The sequence below is a fragment of the Lates calcarifer genome, linkage group LG7_1, assembly GCF_001640805.2.
Source record: "Lates calcarifer isolate ASB-BC8 linkage group LG7_1, TLL_Latcal_v3, whole genome shotgun sequence".
NCBI lineage: Eukaryota > Metazoa > Chordata > Actinopteri > Centropomidae > Lates > Lates calcarifer.
In genome coordinates, this window is record NC_066839.1 from 3,260,891 (window position 1) to 3,282,130 (window position 21,240).

At 41.3% G+C, this 21,240-nt stretch overlaps 1 protein-coding gene across 2 annotated transcripts; it reads left to right on the forward strand.

Annotated features, from left to right (window-relative positions):
- The first annotated feature begins 410 nt into the window (after nucleotides 1-410).
- gtf3c2 (general transcription factor IIIC, polypeptide 2, beta) lies at nucleotides 411-19,671 on the forward strand. Of its 2 annotated transcripts, XM_018687327.2 has the most exons (21): nucleotides 411-712; nucleotides 1,401-1,507; nucleotides 1,848-2,433; nucleotides 2,516-2,649; nucleotides 2,776-2,987; nucleotides 3,350-3,435; nucleotides 3,627-3,704; nucleotides 3,939-4,040; nucleotides 4,259-4,486; nucleotides 4,582-4,693; nucleotides 4,789-4,906; nucleotides 9,317-9,348; nucleotides 9,560-9,689; nucleotides 9,904-10,048; nucleotides 12,725-12,886; nucleotides 14,022-14,100; nucleotides 14,332-14,460; nucleotides 14,605-14,883; nucleotides 15,267-15,374; nucleotides 16,479-16,705; nucleotides 18,419-19,671. In XM_018687327.2, the coding sequence occupies exons 2-20, from the start codon at nucleotides 1,483-1,485 to the stop codon at nucleotides 16,677-16,679; spliced, it is 2,946 nt and encodes a 981-aa protein (XP_018542843.1). In that variant the 5' UTR covers nucleotides 411-712; nucleotides 1,401-1,482; the 3' UTR covers nucleotides 16,680-16,705; nucleotides 18,419-19,671. The 2 variants fall into 2 exon arrangements, with proteins under 2 accessions (XP_018542843.1, XP_050927695.1); XM_051071738.1 differs by lacking the exon at nucleotides 18,419-19,671 and having other exon boundaries at nucleotides 16,479-18,371.
- Nucleotides 19,672-21,240: the final 1,569 nt, after the last annotated feature.

The window sequence follows — 21,240 nt, forward strand, 5'->3', positions numbered from 1 at the left end:
CAGATGAGGTCCCACATAGTCCTGGACTCCCCTCCACCATTCTGAATGTTTACTTATTTAGAAGGCGGTAAGTTGTGGTCATAAAGGGATGAACATGATCAGCATCAGTACTCAGACAGACCATAACTGATTGGTATTAAGGGACCACCACCATCAGCCTGGCAGTTGACTCCATATTCTGACTGAATATCTCAAACCAGCTCGTCTGGCACCAACAACCATATTTGATGTGACCATTAACTGACGCTCAGAAATATCTAAACAGACCAGTAGTTACAAAGAAGAAAGACTGTAACAGATGAAATAAATAAGCCATGTTGAATGTATTTACTGACACTCGCTCACTGTCAGGATTGAACCCGTGGCTGCTACAGTAGATACTGGTGTCCTTCCTCTTCCTGCCGGTAGGGGGCGGTGTGGACCACCATGCCTGTACAGTAACATGGCGGTCTGAGGTAAGCAGAATGTGAGTTTCAGTAACCTGAAGCACTGGAAACAGCCCGGGAGATGTTTACTGTTTGCCATCCGTGAAAGAATAACGGCTGGATTTATGTGTCGGATATGTCTTAACGGTCCCGGCGATCTTCTACGGTGTCGTTCCCGGTAGCAGAGTTTGGGATTCGATACCAAGTGACCAGGATCTAGCTTCCCGGGTTTGGTACAAGGCTTTTCAGCCTTCGCCACCGGGGAGGAAGCCTTGGTTCCGCGCTGGGTGAGTTTTTATCGGTGCTAGTTGTCGTGTCGGTAACGTCTGTCTGTTACAGGCCGATTTAAAAAGTACTGTCGTTATTTAACGACAGCGTAAGAATCGTTACACTCCACAGCCACTTTAACCAGTTAGCGTTAGCTGTGTGTGTTAGCTCAGTAGCGTGGCTGGAGGAAGATGTGTCACCGGGAGAACGAGTTGCATAAGTTTATTACTTAAAAAACGTAATATCTCATATGTTTCATATTAAAAAGATGAGCCGAATGAACGAGTAGGTTTAAAATATTAAGGGTGTGAAATATTTATCCATCTATTACGCCTGTCCAGTTGTAAATACGGAAGAGAGTTTAAAATTGTCACATTACTGAATGAGGTTTGGTGCGTCAGTCACAAGACAACGCAATATCGACGTGATATCGGTATAATGCCTGACTCTAACTCCACTTTGCCACGGTAATTACTTTAACGTATCAACTTTACGGCTCCAACTAGTGATTATTTCCACTAATAGTTTATAAAATATCAGAAAATAGTGAAAATATCAATCCCATCCGCCCAGTCCAGGGTGACCTCAGATGTACTGAAAGATGATGAAATATTGCTGTATGTCTACATTTACTCACTGTCATGTCATTTTTACAGATACTGTGAGAGATTTAATGAATATCTCAATTTCTGTTTCTTGTCTGAGCAGCAGTGAAGACGGAGTGAGGAGACACCTGCTCCACACATGAGGAGACACCTGACAAGACCACAGCACAAGAGACCCAGAGCCTATGGATCCCATTGACTCTGGACAAGGTTTGCTGGTTTACCAGCTCTTTGACTAGCTGTTCTATACTGTAATTTATTATTCCTTATAAAGATTATCTGACTTTTTTTCCTTCTCATAGTCAGTGTCAACATGTGTCATAACCCTGGCAGATTACACATTCATTTATTTGATTTTTATGCTACATTGGACAGTTTCTTCATAGTCATGTTTTTTGGTTTAGATTGGATAGAAAGATGGTTGTGTATGTGATAGTTGTGGTGAAGCTATATCCTCTTGCAGTTTAATATATTTTTAATCTTAATTTCTGTTTTCCTCTTGTACACTGTCCTGTACACCTGTGGAATGATATTATCTCTCTCCTCACAGAGGAAGAGAAGCGGTCAGAGCAGCAGTGGGATTTAACACCCAGCTCGAAAGGACGACAGCGGAAGAAAAATTCCAAATATTCTGATTATGAAACTGATGGGGCATTTTTTGTGCAAAAAAAACCTAGAAGGACTTCAAGGGGAAGCGGAGAAGCTTTTAAAACAACTCCGATAAAGACTGAAAAAGTTGAAAATGCTACACAGCAGAATACAGATGGAGAAGAAGAAGCAACTCCTCAAGAGTCTGATGGAAAAACCTCAGAGGAAGCTCCTAAAAAGTCAGTGAGAGCCAGGAAGACCCCGTCAAAAAAGACTCCTGCAAAAAGAACTCCTGGCAAAAAAACTCCCGCCCCAAAAACTCCCACCGCTGATGGGGGCCTCCCAGCTGGAAAGGGTGGAGTTGTAGATGCTCCACAGCAGGAAAATGGGAAACCAAAGCCAAAGAGACAGTATGTAAAGAAGCAGCATCGGCAGACAGCAACACCAGTTACAGAGCCACCATGTGAGGAGGCTCCAGGGGAACATCCAGCTGAACCTGAGGAGGAGATCGAACCAGGTGGCCGCCGCAGGAGAGGTGCTGCTAAAGCGTAAGTCTCATGGCGCCTAGCACTGAATTTACAGTGTAAAAAACAAATAATAATAAAAAATAATGTGAAAAATCTCTTCCAGGGCATTGAAGTACCTCCGCAATTTGGCAAAAGAGGTGCTTTGTCATCCTGGTGATGAGTCAGACTCCGTCTCAGCCAACAGTAAAGTCCACACAGACCCAGTCACAGAGCAGGAAACTCCCAAAGGAAGCAAAGGTACCGTGACAATCCTGCTGGAAATCTTCTCCATCTGACAGATCGTCAGCTCCGCCTCTTTCTGTCAGCTAAGCTAAGGATCACTTTGTACTCCGACATTAACGATTCCTCTTTACGTTCCTGCAGGACGTAGAGGCCGAAAGAGGAAACATCCTGATTTCGACAGTAACGCTGAAGATGATGAGGACTTTGTGCCGGCTGCTGAAGAAGACGAGGTCGAGGAGATGGAGGACGATGAAGAAGAAGAAGATGAAGCAGAGGAGTCAGATTTGGACTTAGACTTCAGCAGAGGTGGACGGCAGAGAAGTCCAGCATATTATCACTTCAACAGGAGCAATGTAAGAAGTTTTCTAATCCTTCCTGTCTGTCTTTGAAACGTGTCCACAGAGGTTACGTATGTTAGAGTCATTCTTACTAATTTTACCTTTCTTTAAATACAAAGAAGTTTTTAATGGATTTCATCTTTGGTCGACACTGAAGAGAAAATAGTTTTCCTTTATTATCTGAATCCCACGTTGTTCGGATTGTTAATTATTCACATTGTTTATGATCACATTTCATCAGGGGCTTCATAACTGTGATTAGAACTGAAACTAAATGAATACTTACTCATTAAACTAAAGTTAAGTGTCCTTTAATACAAAATTAACTGGACTGTAAAGTGAACAACAACTCATTCAAATCTCTTTTTCTCCTGCAGGGAGGCTCCAATGCCAGAACCCCCAACGGACTCACCATGAACGTCATGAAAACTGTTTACGACTCCTTCGAGACGACCAAGAAATTGTAAGTAGCTGCATTTGCTGCTGCAGTCTGGTTGTTCTGATTGTTTCTGCCCACGTTGTTCTACCTTGTTTTTAGAGGTGAAACATTAAACGGCCTCAGATGTTTTAGGACTGAAAAATACTTGTTATTTTCAGCCATTACAAGGAGTCGTGATATGTTTTTGTGACGAATTGTGTTTGGTTTTTTCCCAGCCGGGAGGAGCGTTACAGCAGCTGGGTGTTCCCAGAGTGGGTCCCCTCCACCAGTGACTGGCACCTTGTACCACAGAGGTAGTTGACCTTTAACCTTTATTTGTAATTAGTGAATTAATCCAGTGTTCTGCAATATATGAAATAAAATCAGATGTTAAAAGTATTTTTTGTCTCAAGAAACATAGAAATTTCAGGCAGGTTTCCTTCCTGCCGTTGGTTGTGAAGTATCTACTGCACATGTCTGATGAGACGTCTCAAACGTCTCTGGTGTAAGTTAATAGTCAGATGTTTGTGTGTCTTTGTGTCACTCAGTGACTTGGAGAAGTACCTGCCTCAGGAGCTTCAGTCAGCTGCGTTCAGAGTGTCCAGAGAAGGCCTCAGTAAGGAGGACACACCTTTTCAAAGACTCGACAGGTGCGTCTGTATTTGTAGTTACTCACTGTGATGAACAGAAGGTTTGATTGTTGCTTTGTATCAGGGAACATCTGATATAAAGTAAAAATCTGTTTTGATGTCGTTGCAGTGACATTTAAAAGTGTTTTTGTGAATAGACTGAAGTATTATTTGAGCAAATAGAAAGAACAATCATTAGTTCTTGTTTCTAAATCCTCTCTGTTGATGTAACTGACCAGGTTTGCAGCTGTGCCTCCTCACCCAGAACGCTGGGACATGTTGCTGTACGCCGGGGGACCGGTCTGGGCTATGGAGTGGTGTCCGACACCCGACGGAGCTCCGGCCACCCAGTACATTGCTCTGGCCTGTCATCGAGGGATGGACGACCAGCACTACGTCAACAAGACGTACACAGGATCTGGACTCGTTCAGCTGTGGGACGTGGGCCAGCTGGAGTACAACAGCAGGTACAGACGGGGTCTGACAATAAGATTATTTGGATCAAATAAGGTCTGATATGATGCATCTTACTGGGTCTCTGTCCTCTTCCTCGTCTCTGCAGACCAGAGTCTCCACCGGCCCTGGCCTATGGCTTGGCTCAGGACAAAGGCTTCATCTGGCATCTGAAGTGGTGTCCTGCAGGAGGCTGGGAGCTCCCCAGCTGTGGCAGAAAGGTGAGCAGGCTTCCATCAACATCAGGTTTTAGCAGTTTTGGTCGTGTGTTGTTTGAAGCTCATAACATTCAGAAATTTTAAATCTCCCTCCAAAGGCTCCTTTCCTGCCCAGGCTGGGTCTTCTGGCAGTTGCCAGCTCCACCAGCGTGGTCACCATTTACAGCCTGCCCCACCCTGATGCTCTGCGCTCCAGCAAGAAGCTCCCTGACTCTGGTAAGACTGAATATTCAACACAGCTGGCCACTATTTCCCCCTCACATTTGTTACGGATATGTGTTCAGCAGAGGGCAGTGTTGCCTTTCTAAAGTCAGACTGTAGGATACCTGCTTCCTGCTGTAGCCTGTGAGGACACAGGACTGCAGCAACACGGAGCTTTAGTGGTGATTACTGGATCACAGCAGCATCTTTAAAATGAACAGCTCGATTTGCTCACATCTCGCTAAAACTCGCTGAATACATAAGTGCTCAGACCTTTTTATGAACAGTCTCTGGCTCAGACACTTGCACCCATAGCTCCCATCCTTATTGTGACCACAGGAGTGCAGGAGCAGAGGCTGAGAATAAGAGCTTTTAAGAGTAAATTAAAGATGTGGAGGCTGAGCTGGTGGGATTGTGGAGGTAGAAGAAGTGTCTTCACACAGGTTATCAGGTATGGAAAGGATTGCCAGTAATCATTGTTTTCACTATTGATTTAATCTGCCAATTATTTCTTCAAGTAGCTGGTTAATCGTTGTCTGAAAATGGCTCCAGGATGACGTCTTTAAATTGTGAAAACCTTGCGCTATTAGGTTGACAATGATTTAAATTAGGGAAAAGCAGCAAACCCTCACAAACAAGCTGATACCAATGAACATTAGCATTTCTGTAAGAATAAATGAGTTAAACGATTGATTATTAATCGATCCCATTGAGATGATTTGAGGTTACAGGCCTTCATACAGAACGTGATTAACTCCAACTTAAGCATTCAATCAATCAAGCAGCACCATATCCATCACATCAGCCATGGACGTCTCTAACTGGACCAGATATCATATGTAATAAAAGGACAGGATCCACGAGGACCCTCAGTCTGCACTGGTCTGTGTTTATTCAGTGCTGCGGGGTTTATCAAACTGTTTAATGCAGCTTACACAATGGCACTGACTTGAAAACACACACACACATATATACAGAGTGCTCTCCAGGAGTGTGAGTATATGCTGACATTATGGATGGTGGAGCCTGTGGTCCAGTCTATTCAGATGACTGCGTCAGCTGCCTCTGGGGCTCTGCTGATAGAAGACCGTGTGAATGAGATTAATGGCGAGTTTATCTGCCACATCCATCACACACAGAAACCTGGTTATGTCTACACGTGTGTGTGTTTATCTGCTTGTTTCTGCTCAGCGGCACAGACTGATCTGATTAAACACCACACCAGTCTAAGATCATAGCATTTCAATACAGCAAACACTCACACACTCTGTGTTTATATCCGAGTCAACACAACCTCCTTACATACCATGAAGCCTTATCTTCTGGAGCATATCTTGTCTACAGTGCAGTGTAACATGAGTGTTAGCCGATATGTGTTTGAAGGCTGATAAGGACTTTTTCTTTTGGTGAAGATTGCTGATTGTTTGTCACATAACACCTTAAAATTTAGCCATTTTCTGCAAACATCCAGGACCTGCTGCTGGATTTTACTCCTCTCACAGTCTTAAACCAACATATTCAATTAAATTCTTCGACATAACCTCGTCCTGATTGTTATTTACTCATTTATTTTGATTAAAGACCAACATCAGCTCCATTATTCATCTATAATTCTATGTATCAGACTGATAAGGGCTGGTATAATCAAACACGGAACTGCCTTTACTTTGATTTAAGGGCACCATTACAGAGGAGCTCATGCATAGTCATTCATGTGTTAATATCTAAATGAAATACAGTATATTGACAACAGACGCCACTGTATTACACATGGCTTGGTTTTACAATTAAGAAATATTCTCAGTGCTTTAGTTTGGACATAAAAGCTGACATTTCCATTCTTTTTTGTGTTACTTTTCCCTGTTGCTTCATGGCCCCTGGTTTCCATTTTATTTTGTAGCCATGGGTCATTGGGTCTGGTTTCCAAAGAGCTACTCCATCAGCCCCCTGCTTCCAACCATAGGTTATAGTCATTGGATAGAAAGGTTGCAGAGCGCTCACATTTGAAGATACCGTCTCCTAAACACACACAGACGACTGCAGAGGGAGACTTGGACTTGGACTTGGACTAACACTGAGCTTTTGGAGACGGTTTCCTCTCAGTGTGAAAGTCTAGCGGCTGCCTCAAACTTCTAGGAATTAAAATTCTTGAAAGGAAATACCTTTGAAAATTAATTAGATAAATCTCCTCGTTGGATCAGCACAAACTTTAGCTCACATATTCATATTCCCCAGAGGATAAATCCTGTGACTTAAGTGGTCGCTAGACTTTTCATCTAGCACCACCATCAGGTCAGAATATAAATACGTTTAATACTAGTTTATGACCAAATACCTGCAAAATAATGACAAAATATAATGACCTGTAACAAACTTATGATGGACGGTAAAAAAAAAAGTCAATCAATGCAGCAGAAGCAGAGACTTTATCTTTTTTATTCCACATATTTTTCTGCTTGGCACCTACGTTATCCACAGTGCAGCTCATCTCATTATACAAGTTTTTCACAGATGTAGTTGTGGGAAAACTCTGCTCTCACATGGGAATTTGAGCTGCTGACCTGGAGTTTATTCTACCGGCAGAAAAATACCTTTCATCAGCTCAACAGTCTATTTTGATTTTGTTTTATTTTGAACTGACTCCAGAGAGCTGACACAGGGATGAAGAAGGTAAAGGAACATTTAACCAAGTGAAAAACGAGCAGTGAATTTCTCCTCTCGCTTCCTGACATGACGAGCACTAATTGAATGTAGACTTTCTATCCTGCACGACCGTAGGTGGAAATCATTTCTGTGCTTCGGTATCAGCTTGAAGGGGTTAAAGGTGAAATTGGCTCGGGCGGGGTTAAACAGGGCGTGTGCGCCTGTCTCTCTCCACCAGCCCGGCACGGTTTGCGACAGATAATTATAAATGGCCTTTGTCCGTCCAGTCACCAGAATGAATGAGCGAGTGAATGAGGAGAGGAGGCTGTTCGAGCTGCAGAATTGGAGGGCGGGTTGTCGGGGGGGGGGGCAACGCACGGGAAGAAGAAAAAAGACAACAGGGAGAATGTGAGATTGCGTAGTGAACGCACATAATTTACAGAGCCGTTCTCCATCAGACAAGGATCTATAATTGAAATGACAAAGAAGATGCATCGCTGAGCCAGTTGTTAGTGTTGGAAGCTATGAATTTTAGGTCTAGTAGCTGACACCTCTTGTATCCCTACTCTGTCAATCATCAGGGGCTTACTTGGAATTGGGCGGGGAAGGAGAGGGAGGGGGTCACAGGGAGGCCAAGCAAACCCGCTTAGTATGTGTAGTAGTTTTATTCATTGCAGGAACCAGTCTGCAGTTTAGGGTTAATGCTTTTAATGCAAAGATTATTTTCAGATTTCAAATGTAAGAGTTTTCAGGTAAAGTTTGTATTAATGTTAATTTATTGCCACTGTAACATAAAAACTCTGTGTATGATGCTGACTAATTACCATCATCAGTTACACCAGGCTGATGGTCACAGCTTGCAGCTGTAGAAATCTACATATCACTGCTAAACCACAGAATATACAGGTTGCTTAAATTATTGTGTAGGATTGTTTAGTTTAAGGTCATAATATGTTGTGACTGCATTTTAATCCTGGACAATGATGGAAACATTATGTCGAAATGATTAATCTTAACTGCTTCTGTTTATTTTCTGGTGTTAGGAAACGTAAAGACAGGGTGATTATAATCCTACAGACACTGTGATAATCAGGTAATAGCTGTAATATCTCGTCCTCACTGATGTCAAAGCTAAATATTTCAGACCTGTGTCATATATCCGTCAGGTGCAGGGCGGTGAACGTTGAGTTATTCCTCCTGACGGCAGGCTCAGGTTCATCCCAGGTCTTTTCTTTGGAGAGGTGAAACATTAGGACGTGATTTAGGACTCGTGGGGCTTTTATAAAAGTACTAGTGTGTGTTTTTCTGAAGCAGCGGTGAAGTGATAGAGGGTGTGGAGGAGTGAGGAGGACACTATTGATCTGGACTCTTAGTAATCTAAACTGGAGGAGGAGAGAAAACTAATGATGGGGAACAGTCTGACACCTTTTTTTTGTTATTGGATTTTACATCTATTAAACACAGCAGTGATCGTGAAGGCAGGCGCAGCAGAATTACCTCTTAAGTGGTGTTAAACATCCAGTTATTTTTAACCACTGGTCTGTCCGTCCCACACTTTAGTCCACAGCGTCACATCTTGACAACTTTTTCATCGATTACTGTAAAACTTGACTTGACACAGACATTCATGTTCGCCATGGGATGAATCGCACCCTGACTTTCCAGCTTTTCTTCGAACAGACAGAAAACATCTTTTTATATATGACTGAAACTCTTAGAGAGATTAGTGTTTGGCTTTCATTATCATCACTAATAAACAGTGGTTAAATGTGTTTTCCACAGGAAATGCCAGCCAGCAGCTGCCAATATACCAGGTAGGCTCCTATTAAACTGCTTCTGTCTTTTATAATGTCATTATTCTGTCACAGTCCTCTCTGTTTACATTGACCATCTTCACATAACATTATAAAATAAAGTATGAGTGGCCAACAGGGAAACATACAGCACAACCCAGAGTTTTTCTTATTGTTATTTACTGTTAATTTAGTTGCAGTGATGTTTGTTTTTGCTCCATGTGTTTTTCAGGCAAAAGAAGTATTAACTCTGAAGCTGGGCTCCTTAAAAGCCCCTCGCCAAGAGAGAAGTGGACAAGTCCTGTCTATGGACTGGCTGCCTGAAAAACCACACAACATAATGGCTATTGGATTCTATGATGGTATGAATTGATTTCTTGGAGATGGTCTTGATTAATTTGTTCAGTGTTTGAAAGGAAAAAAATAAATGAGCAGTCTGGATCCCCTCGGGTTCATCTGTATGCATCTCAGACTGTTCTTTCACTGGCATCTGCTGCAAGTTAGACGAGTAATGGAATATATTTGAGTCCATTATTTTTTTGTGAATCACATTCCATCTTTCCTCTCCACCTCCAGGTGTAGTAGGCCTCTGGGATCTGTCCACAAAGTCCACGTTGCTGCGAGTGCGAGAGTCAGGCGGATCACTGACTCTGCTGCCCTATCGATGCATACTTGCTCACGACCACGCTGTCCGGGCCCTGGCCTTCTGTCCTGCCTCCAGGTAAATACTCTCACCCTGATCTCACCTGTGTGCTGAAGCTACATTTACAGCACCACATTTGAAACATCTCTATATATCACTACCAGACTCCATTGACAAAAACAGTAATTTTACCTTGCAGAACACAGGAGCTGCTGGAAAGGATCTGAATTGTTCTTCCACCACTAAAAGTCACATAATAACACAAACAACCTCCTGTTTTCTGCTCTGCAAAATCACAGTTTTTGTTAATGGAGTCTGGTAGTGATATATAGTCATGTTTCTGGTTAAACAAAAATAATCTTACACTTAAATAAAAAGCTCTGTCTCCCTGAGCAATGGAAGAACAACTTTGAAGCATCACAGACACAGAGGTGACAGCTAATTGCTTGGATTTCAGGATATTCTGTTTGCTTGTTTATCTTCCTCTGTCCTTTTTTTTTTTTTGCTCCATCTACTTCAGTTTGGCAGTTTTATTCACAGCCAATTAAAAAAGTGGGTTGAAGGCGGCTCTGGTACTTGCTGCCAAAAGTGGCACAATAAATCCTGAACACTGCACGATGTGCTGAAGTTTGGCAGAGAAGCCCTTACTCCGGTGTGTTCAGGCACTAATTCAGACTGTAGGGAACTACAAGGCCGGGCGTGCAGCCATGTTCTCTCCAAGCTCTCACTATTCACATGAGGTAACCTCACTTATCTCCCTGCTGGTCGACATGCACTGACCTTCAGGCTGCAGCCTTCCTGTGCTCAGATGACCTTGAGTAAGATCTTCTGTAAATTACTCCACTGCTCAAACTTCCCGCTGGGAATATTTATCCATGTTTAGACCTTCAGTGGATACAGCCCAGGAATATTAAATAAGGAAAAACACAGATTTTTAAGAAGATGTTCTCTTTTGAAAGTGTTAGCATCTTAATTATTTAAGGAACAAATAACCTAAAATAATTAATTTTTCTTTCTTTTTTTGACTTTGAAGAGAGTGATCACTGACTTTTGAAAAGATTTTGGGCAACAGAAGCTACTTCTCAGCTCATCCAGTCACTGTTGTGTTGAGGACATGTGTGTAGAGACTCTGTAGGACAGTAGTCAGTGTCACCTGCATGGCTCTCCTCCCTGTTAGCCTCGTAGTTTAAGTCCATACCACATACATACAGTACGTACCAGCCAGTTGAACCAAACTGCAGGTGGAAAATCTCTACTTCAGCTCAGAACAATTGTTCCTAACTTTGCTGATAGAAACTCAGAGGTGAAGACAGACTGTCCAGTGCCTGACATGTAATAAAGGGTCATAGCTCAAGATCTCACTGTAACCCTCATAAGGACTCATCCACCTCATATTCTTTTTCTCTGCTTCATTACTCAGCTGATGTATGTGTATGAGGGGATGGAGGGGTCATTTACATCAGCTGTGTCTGCTACAAGGATTCACTGACAGCACTGATACGCAGTGCAAGTCAGCATAAGGGGGTAAAGCAATATCCTGGGCCAAAATTGGCTTTTTATTAGAAATCTGATATTGGGCAGTCACTGTGTCATCCACCGCTGATGTGAAGGCGTTTCCTCTTTTTTTGACTAAACAGCTTCATGAATGGTAGTCTCCCTAAAATCTGCAGTGACAATAAATCTGCACAGTCACCTTTTAAGGTGCAGACAACCCACCTAAAAATGATTAATATGGCTTTTAGTGTCACGTGATGGAAATGACTTCACAAAGGGTTTTTTTCTGACCTGACATGACCACAGTTTTGGGAGAGTTGCTTAAAAACCGCTCGAGACGACTGAGATGATATAAAAATCTCTGTGTCTATCGTCTGTTATTTTACTGATATTATTTTGTAGCAGTAACCAGGTGCACAGCCCTTACACTAATGTTAATCGTTCTCCTTGGACAGAGCAGTGACCCCTGAGAAAAGTACTAATAGGCTCATTAGATCCAGTCCTAAACAGTCCTGACCCCGACACTGACAGATATAATGCTGTATTCACGCTGCACGGCCCATATACTGTGCAGGACTTTCTCTAGATAATTAACGTTGGCATTAACATCCCTGCGTTTTTGTTCAACTCTTGCCAGATCTGACAGTAATTTGATGAACAGCCGTCCATTCTTTATGGTTTGTCAGTGTCAGCTCTTGGTTTTCTGTGCAGTTTTCAGGCAGATCTAAAAGGTGTGGGCCTAAAGTAAACGTTAAGGTGAATAAGAAGATTAGTGTAGTCTTGGCAGCGATGAGATTCAGGAGTCAGGAGGACACATATCTTGTCTGGATCACTGCTTTTTAATTACACAGCCATGTTGAGGAGATAAACCCCCCCCCCCTCTCTGACTCTGTTCCACTCCTGCTGCGTCTCTTTTCTTTTTTCTCACCTGAACAGTTTGTCATCTTTCCTCCTCTTCCTCCTCCACACTCATACACCACTGTTTTTTGTCACACTGAAGTCTGGTTGTATTGATTGCTCTGTCTTCATTTGTTTTATGACAGACACTGCTGTCAGATTTGATCAATGTTAGAGGGATGATGCATTTCAGTTCACTGTTCAAGCACCGTGCCACAAGCACATTCACATATTCAGTCATTTTTTAAATATTTTCCACTGATGGAAAACCACGGATTGTTTCCCTCCATTAACATGCCTTAAATCAAAAATGGACACTTTTCATCTGTTAAGCTGACGAGCTCTTTCCTCTCTTCGTCTCAGGCACCTGTTGGTGACGGCAGGAGAGGACCGCTACGTGAAGACCTGGGATCTGAGGAGGCTCCACGGTCCAGTCACTGTTCAGAAACGCTATCTGACCAATGAAATCTACTGGCCACTGAATGCACCTGGCCTCATGTTTGCCCAGGAGAACGCCTATGTAGCGTAAGAAAGCTTCTCCTTTTTCAATTCAGACAGACACATTTCCATAAAGACGCTGCTAGAGAACATGTGGAATGTGAGTTTCTGTATGTAGACTGTTTTATCACGCCAAAAATAACTCTTAAATATCTTTTTTAATCAGTTAGTCGTAATTTAGTCCAATACAAACATCCACAGCCTCAAATCCGACCACAGTTTGGTCTTTGCCACTACAGGAACTTAACGACTCTTACTTCAGGGTGCAGCCATTTTCAAAAGTACTAACACGCCTGAAAACACATCACATGACCATTCACGTACACTGGGCATGCACCTGCAGGTGTAAACAGGAAGCAGATTGACCCAATCAGGAAGCAAACATGATTTTAGTTTTCAAAGTAAAAAGGGGCGAGCAGGTTTTCCAACAGTCTCCATTTTAGGGGCTTGAAAACTCTGGAATAACGTGGAGCCGGGTGTAAACGTAGCGATGAGTTTTAAATCTAAAGCGTGTTGCTGTGGATGTAGCCTGGATTTGGGCTCTCCTCAGGAGGTGGTCCAAGATCCAGTTGCTCTTAAGAGAAGAAGTGCTGCAGCAGCTCTGCAGGGTCAGTGGTGAAGCAGCTGGTCTGGAGCCGTACGCACAGTATCCAAAATGTTCTGGTTCATAAACGACATTCAAAAGCCGAGACCTTTTGTTTACAGGTCCAAGTTACAGGACGCTCCAGTTTACAGGTCATTAAGTTTCCATAGTGGGAAAAACCTAAATGTCAAACTTAAACTTAATAGGTTTCTTGGTTCCCTTTATTTTTGAAGAACACTACAGTAATTTATTATGGCACTTCCATAAAGCTGGGGGACTGTTGTGAGAGAGATTAAAATAGAATAGAATAGAATAGTACTTTATTGATCCTTGACAGGAAAGACTCACTCCTACATGCACAGTGTATTACAGATGTTTTAAACTCAACATCCCTCAGGCTTCAACCCAAGATGAGAGACAACATCTGATGACATGAAACGTGTTATTTTCTTATCAAAGACTTTTATTGGACCTTTAAATACACTGGAAGAGACCTGATGTGTCATTATCTCTTTTTCTCCTTCTCTTTCTTTCTGCCTGTCATGTTCAACTCTGTTCTGTTTTCTGTGTTTTATTCAGGAAAGGTTCACAAGGAGTCCATTACTTTGACCATTACATGCAGTCCTACTTTGCAGTCCCCAGGACGGCCACTCTGTGGGTGAGTGTCGTAATCTTCAGCGTCTCCTAACTCAGACATGGAGCACAAAATAGATTCGCTTTAGGAAGTCCTTGAGTTTATTTATTTATTACACAACAGTATGAAAGCAGATACAGCAATAGAAATATGGTGATTGAGTGTGGATGTTGTCTGGTATTATGAGGATTAATACAAGGCTTAAATTTGAGCAGAAAGTCGAGTGCTGATTGGTCTGTTTCTGTTTTATTGCAGTCCATATCTTACACTGATTGGTTAAACAGCCTGGTGACATCAGACAGCCTCGGTGAGGTGATCCTCGCCGTGTTACCTTCGATAGCCATCACTCCTCCATACCTCAAACGCTCAGTAGAGAGACGATTTGTAAGGTTTTTTCTTTTTCTGTATTTATTGAAATATTAAAAACCTGAAATAATAAACTCTTAATTTGGCAGCTTTTAATTTACTTAACATAAACGATTGAATACGACAGACAGGTTAACAGTCCCTTTCACGCTCTGTCTTCAGCCCATCTACTTAACATCTCTGGTGCCTTATGATAAAACTGAAGAAGAAAGTCAAGAGATGGGAGGAGCGGAGGAGGAGAGGGGGGATGCTGCTGAAGAGCAGGAGGGAGGAGGAGAGCGAGAAGAACGGGATGCAGGATCTGAAGGAGCGGATGAGAACGATAATGAAAACGGAAGAGAAGGAGGAAAAGGTAGAAACGACAAAAACCTCCCTCTGCGCTTCCAGACGTACAAAGAGGCTGTGAAGAAATACAGCCTCCTCCACGCAGACTACAATATGGTGGGTAAACTAACATCAACACAAATCAGCTCATAAATAAACTGTAATATCACTTATTCTACTGGTAACAATGAAGGAAAATAGAAGGTTTCAGACAGCTTTTACTTCCACTGATAATTCATCCTCTGTTTGTGTTTCCATCCACCTGTTTTAATGCACATAGAAAAAAAATCCCGAGCATTAAACGCAGGAAATTCTAAAGAAGGAGAAGAGGAAGAACAAGAATATTTCCAAATATTAAGTTTTAAAGCCTGATCGAGGTGTAAAAGTTGGTGTAATGACAAAAACCCATCACAGACTGTTGACAGGAAGTTTGTGAGGCTGGAACCAGTAATATTTTAGCTTAGCATTTTAACACTATAATAATCATCTTCGACTTCCAGCTAACCTTTGCAGGAAGCGAAAAGCGCGCTGGGTGGAAACGCATGAAAAACACAGAGCTGTCGGCAAAGATGAACCTGGACGAGATGCCACTGGCTGCACTACACAAGGTATCTCACACACACACACACACACACACTCAGTGCCAGGCATCATCAGACTCCTCAACATGAAGAAGAAGATAAACACTAGAAAGAAAGAGAAAGGAAACGGGGAAGAGATGAAAGAGGAGCCTCCTCCTCCTCCTCCCTCCTCCTCCCTCCTCTTTCTCCTCCTCTGATGGGCAGCTATAAAGACGGGCTGAATGTAATGATGTGTAAAATGAGAAAAATGTCACCCTCAGTGAAAGGAGGGAGGGGGAGATGGAAAGCAGCCATTTGAGGATTTGATGTGTTTAATTTTAAGAGGGGCAGAGTGGAGGGTGTCGCCGTGCCCTCTGGGATGAGATGATGGACGGACACTTCACGGGACAATCACAAAAAAAACAAAACACCAGTGGGTTTGTCTGAAGGGGATAAATGGATTAAAAAGAGGAAAAGAAAAAATAAAAGAAGAGGCGCACCTGGAGGATTTATAGTGATGAAGAGAGGGATAGATGATCGTCAGTGGAGGAAAGGAAGGAGGAAGCAGTGGTATTGACTTACTGAGAGCTGAGTCATTCACTGAGGAGGGACAAAACTGCACTTAAATAAAAGGTAATGTTAGTTTATTAATTTAAAAATAACTCAGGCAGAAGGAAAGGTAGCAGCTGGACACAAGAGAGGTGACTTAGTCCATCGTAGCAGCCACAGGTTCTTCTCTCATAAATAAATGAAATAAAGCCTCCAGTTTGTCAGTGCCCACTTTATTAGGTACACCTGTAAAATTAAGTACAATCCAATACAAATGTTCAGCCATAAAATTGAGTTTTATAATATCTGTAATGTTCGTTTTTTGATGCTGTCAATGTGTTTTATCATTGAGGTTATAGTTAGCGATGATGCTACATTACATTCAGAGGTGTTCCTAATATTCTGCTCCCTCATATATGTATGATGTAGTCCAGTACAACACCACCTTTAACTACGACCTCTGTAACAAGTATATCATTCAATTTATACATTCCATTAGTGTAGATATGCAGAGGTAACTTCATATGTTCACACCATCATCTGCTGAATTTATTCTGCTTCGACTCCTGGTGCTGACTCTTCCCGTCTTCCTCTTCTCCTCAGGTGCGTTTCAACATGAACATGAACTGCCACACCTGGGTGGTGTCCGCAGGCCAGACTGGGCTGGTCAGACTGAACTGTCTGAGGAGTATGATCAGCACTCAAGTCAAGAAGATGATAAGTGAGAACCAGGCCCAGTTCAACGAACTGTACTCACCAAAAAACCAGACGGACGCCGTCCAGACCGAGACAGAGCAGCTATAGCGAGAGTCAAACGTCAGAATGAGAAGGTGGATCACACTGTCACACAAGTGTCGTCACTGCAAAAAACACAAAGCTGCAAAAAAGTATTTAAAGAGTTTCATTAGCGCATACAGTTTACATTTGCTTTTGGGTTTAATCATGTTTCAAGTGGCCGGCAGCCAAACATCGTTTAAAATAAACTGACCTTATTAACTTGAAATTTCAGTTGGAAAAAGTAAGTGATTGCCCCCCCCCTTTATTTCCACCTGGTGTGTTTCCAGTAGATGCAGCTGCTGTGGCTCTGAGCATCGTGCTAACTCCACATCTACAGGAAATAATCTGGGTTGAATGAAAACAAATTTGCCTGCACACCGACTCCAAATCATTCAAAAAGACAGCACTTCGTCAAGTGTAACGGTGGCAGTAAACGCACCACACAACCACAGAGCTCAGTGTGTACAGACACACACTGCTGACGCTGTATCGCAGCTGTAACACACACTGCGACTCTCATAAACAAAGACTCCACTCAGTCAGTCTCCCTCGTGTCTTGTCGGCTACATCACATCACCATTTTTTAAATATGATGGCAGAGAGGTTATATTTACCCTTTAAAAAAAACAGAAAATATTTCTTTTTGTTGACCTCTAGTGGTTGAAGGTGTCTGTACCACAGTTCTCACCACACCTCGACATCACTGTTACCAGAATGGTGTTTGTAATTCTTTAAAGTGAACACGTTCAGGCGCATGCTTCCTTTTATTTCACTCCCAACATTCAGAACAAACTAAATATGAGAGGCTGGGTGAACCTCCAACCTCTCTGTTCTGTTTCTAATCATTAACACATTCCACTGCGATGCATTTGAATTTCAGTTTTAAGATTGTACAGCTACAAGAACGTTTGTTAACTCGTCCGTTTGGTGGTCGATTAAAACCACTTGTGCGCGTGTTGTTTCCAGACTCTTCACCTTAAGATTCTCTTGACAACATCCTATTTGTTTTTACCTTAAAAATACATTTTCAGATTTTGTTACACTGCCTCCAAAGTCTCCCCCCACCTCACTGTTGATGTTTTAAAACTGCAAACTGTGCTAAGTTTCAGAACATCAGCAACCTCCTGGGAAATATTAGAGTGTATCTTTATTTTTGCTGCTGTATTTTTGTAATGAATCATTTTTCACTTTTATCACGTTCAACAACTCAGGCTATAACTGAGGGGAAATACTTGAATATTTTTTATTGTAAATCTGCTGGATTCAATGTTTATAAATAGATCACTTTTAGGTCTTTTTCTGTCTTTGTTCTCTTTATCTGTTGAATTTATTCCTGTTGTTCTTATTCTGATTATTCAAAGGTTTTGATTCAGATTTTTTAATTTATAACAGCTGAAGTGTTGTGACATGGCATAATTTATTTAAAAAATATATGTAATTACTTACAGACGCAGCGGTCTCTTTTCTTTAGACACGTTTTATTTTTAAGTTCATTTAGGGGTTTTTCTTTTCGTCATTGACAAAAGATGTTTAGTAAACATCATGATAAAGTTGTCAGTCATGAAAAAATAATAACTGACAATGTTATCATTAATTTATGATTCAAGTATCAAACTGTGCAGGACCGGCTCTTTTTCTGTTTTGCTCTGTTGTTATTTTTGAAATGTTGCAGATAATAAATGTTTTTTTAATTAAAAAGAATATTTGCGTAAATAATAACGATGAGAAAATTCATTCTTGACCTTGGCAAAATGATCTCATCACAGGGTCCATCAGTAGCTGTTCTGGAGCTTTTGATCGGATCAGATGAACTTCATCACAGGAACTCATCAGATGGAACAAGTTCACGACAACTGTGCAAACTCCATCTGCAGATGAAGACCAGTGTGATGCAACTGAAAGCCCCAGAACAGTTGTTATTGGAGTTAATGATGAGATTGTTTTTCCAACAGTGTTGGTTGGATCTGGATTAGCAGTCTGAACTGAACTGTGAAGCTTTAAAAAAACCCAAACCCCAAACACAGAGTGGTGTTCAGGTCTAAAGTGATCCAGATTTAAAGGGATCTAATCGCCCTGGTTCATCGTCCTTTTTCTAGTTGGCGTCTCTTAAATAATCCAGCTTCTTTCCATCAACTGCAGTCTTTTATTTCACTTTACAAAAAACTCTTGCCACACATAAAAATTAAATATCAAACATCACAGATGTGACAAGTGGAGTTACATTATCACCAGAACACATAGACAAATAGGACTTTTCAAAGACCGATTGTACAAGGAGAATAAATGTATTTACACAAGTATACACAAAATCATACACAGAAAATTCACAATATTTGACATATTTACAACAGTCACACAAAGTATAATTGTCACAGACAGCAACAGCACAATACAGAGAGCATTCTCAAACATTAGACTTCCATAGTGAACAAACAGAAACAGTGTTTTTCTGGAATGAAATGAACTTTTTCAGATTTTAGCTCCAGTGTAACACTGCAGCCTGTAGAGGAGGATAATGCATATCAAAACTAGTACAGTAAATTCATTACATTCACTTTGTTTAACTTCATAGCTGTTGGGTCCATATATATTCTCATTTTGTGTCATTTCAAAAGGAAAAATGTATTTAAATATACAGGATCTCCTTAAAAATTGGTGAAAATATAGAATTTTAAAGATATTTTTTCTTTGATTAATCCTCCGCATGGTTTATCAACATATTCTGACTGGCAGTTGAACAAGAAACTTCTCACTGTACATGATATTGAGTAACAGCTAACAACCATGCAAGTATTTGGATCAGAATGGATGTTAACTAGGCGTTTACAATGTACAATTGTCCTTTCTTTAAAAGCATCTATCAACATTGAGACTTTATAGTAGCTATGAAACATTACAGGCGTGTTGACTGGCTTGTTGGCTGTTCTTATTGGTGCAAATTATAAAAAATATTCCCTTTACTCAAGTTTAAAGCATTGACCAGTACCAACCAAAGCTGGATTAAACTCCATGAAACATGCTGTTGGTATTTGTGAGGATGAATCCTGATGATCTTGATGACACCATGATGGTTCCACTCATTAAAAGCAACTCTAGGTTTATAAGCCTGTTCCAGCTCCCCAGAAGATGAACCTCCCTTTGTTCACTCACTACACAACCTTTCCCCTCGTGCCTCCATGTAGCCTGATGGTTAGATTTGGTGAAATATAACTAATGACTGTGTTTTCTGTAAAGCTTGTCCCCAGAGGATAAATCCTAAAGTTCTTGTTGAACCTTATCAATTCAGACATTCCCGCAGTCCTTTTTCTAGTCCCATCATTACTGTAAAACATCCATGTACACAAGAAATAATAAATGGCAGTGTGCCATCTATTTTTCTGAGCACATTTGTCCATCGCACACAAGATAACTAATGACAAGATTATTCATTGTCCTTAGAGGATGAATCTTATCATCAAACATTATTGATTTTATGACCTTTTCCTCTAATAATACCAACAGCCAGATTTCTACGTGCACACACAAAATAACAAAATCTAACGGACATGTTGCTTTGAAATCTTCTGAGCTTATTCCTGCTCCCCAGATGATGAATCCTCTCATTTGTCATTTGTCATTCACCTTCTTTTTTGCGTAACTCCAGCATTAGTCTTGGTAATACGACTGGCACTAGCCTTTAATGGCAGCAGGTGATTTTGCAAGTAATTTATAAGTTTTATGTAAGATTTTTGACAGATATTTAAAAAAGTAAACGTTACCTCACGTTCTCAGATCAGTTAACTATAAAAGTAACTGAAATTGCCGCTGTATGACTTGCAAAACTTCATTGGATGAAAGGGCAGACAGACAGATTAGATGAAAGCTTGGGGAACAGAGAGACATGTAGTAGATGGATGGGTAACAACTGAAGCTACAGGAGGAAAGAGAGATAGATGAGATGGATGACAGCATGAAGCTCAAACTAATCGTCCGACTGCAGAACTAAATCACTTTTGCCCTCAGACTTGAATGTCTGCTCAGTGGAAGTAGCTGAATGCTTTTTCAGCCACTTATTCATTTCCCTTCCGCTCAGTCCATATCGATACACTGCCCACTATCAGCTGGCTGTGAGAAATAAAGAATGCCTGCAACACAATAAAATTATCAAAAGAAACACCACCAAAAGTAGCCCTTAATGTGTTTAGCTGTGAGGCTGTCAGTGTCATAAGAAACATCAACTACATATCCTCATATTTCCAACAAATTTTGCTCAAATCAAATGTAAAATAATTACGTTTTCCAACCCTTCCAGCGTGGAGAGACAGAGGTGACTCCTCATCTTTGGCATGATGTGATAAGTACAGTACAGTGGACAGTTTGGTCAAGTCCTTAATTATTAGATGTAACCGACACTTGACCCAGCATGTTATTGTGAAGTATAACACAGTATAATGATTAAAGGGAGCACAAGAACATTTCAGGTAAATTTTGTGACGGACGACTGCACTGACATCGTGAGTATTAGTTGTTGTGTCTGTCAGTCTGTTATTGGTTTTGATAGCTGCTGTTTCAGCTCCACAAATGTTGCAGACTCACCAGACTTTTCCAG

What these genes read in the sequence shown, in the direction of transcription:
- gtf3c2 (XM_018687327.2), top strand. Translation starts at nt 1,483, where the DNA reads ATGGATCCCATTGACTCTGGACAAG. An exon ending in AGGAGAGGTGCTGCTAAAGC is followed by an intron (nt 2,434 to 2,515) that starts GTAAGTCTCATG and finishes AATCTCTTCCAG; the next exon opens with GGCATTGAAGTACCTCCGCA. An exon ending in AACTCCCAAAGGAAGCAAAG is followed by an intron (nt 2,650 to 2,775) that starts GTACCGTGACAA and finishes ACGTTCCTGCAG; the next exon opens with GACGTAGAGGCCGAAAGAGG.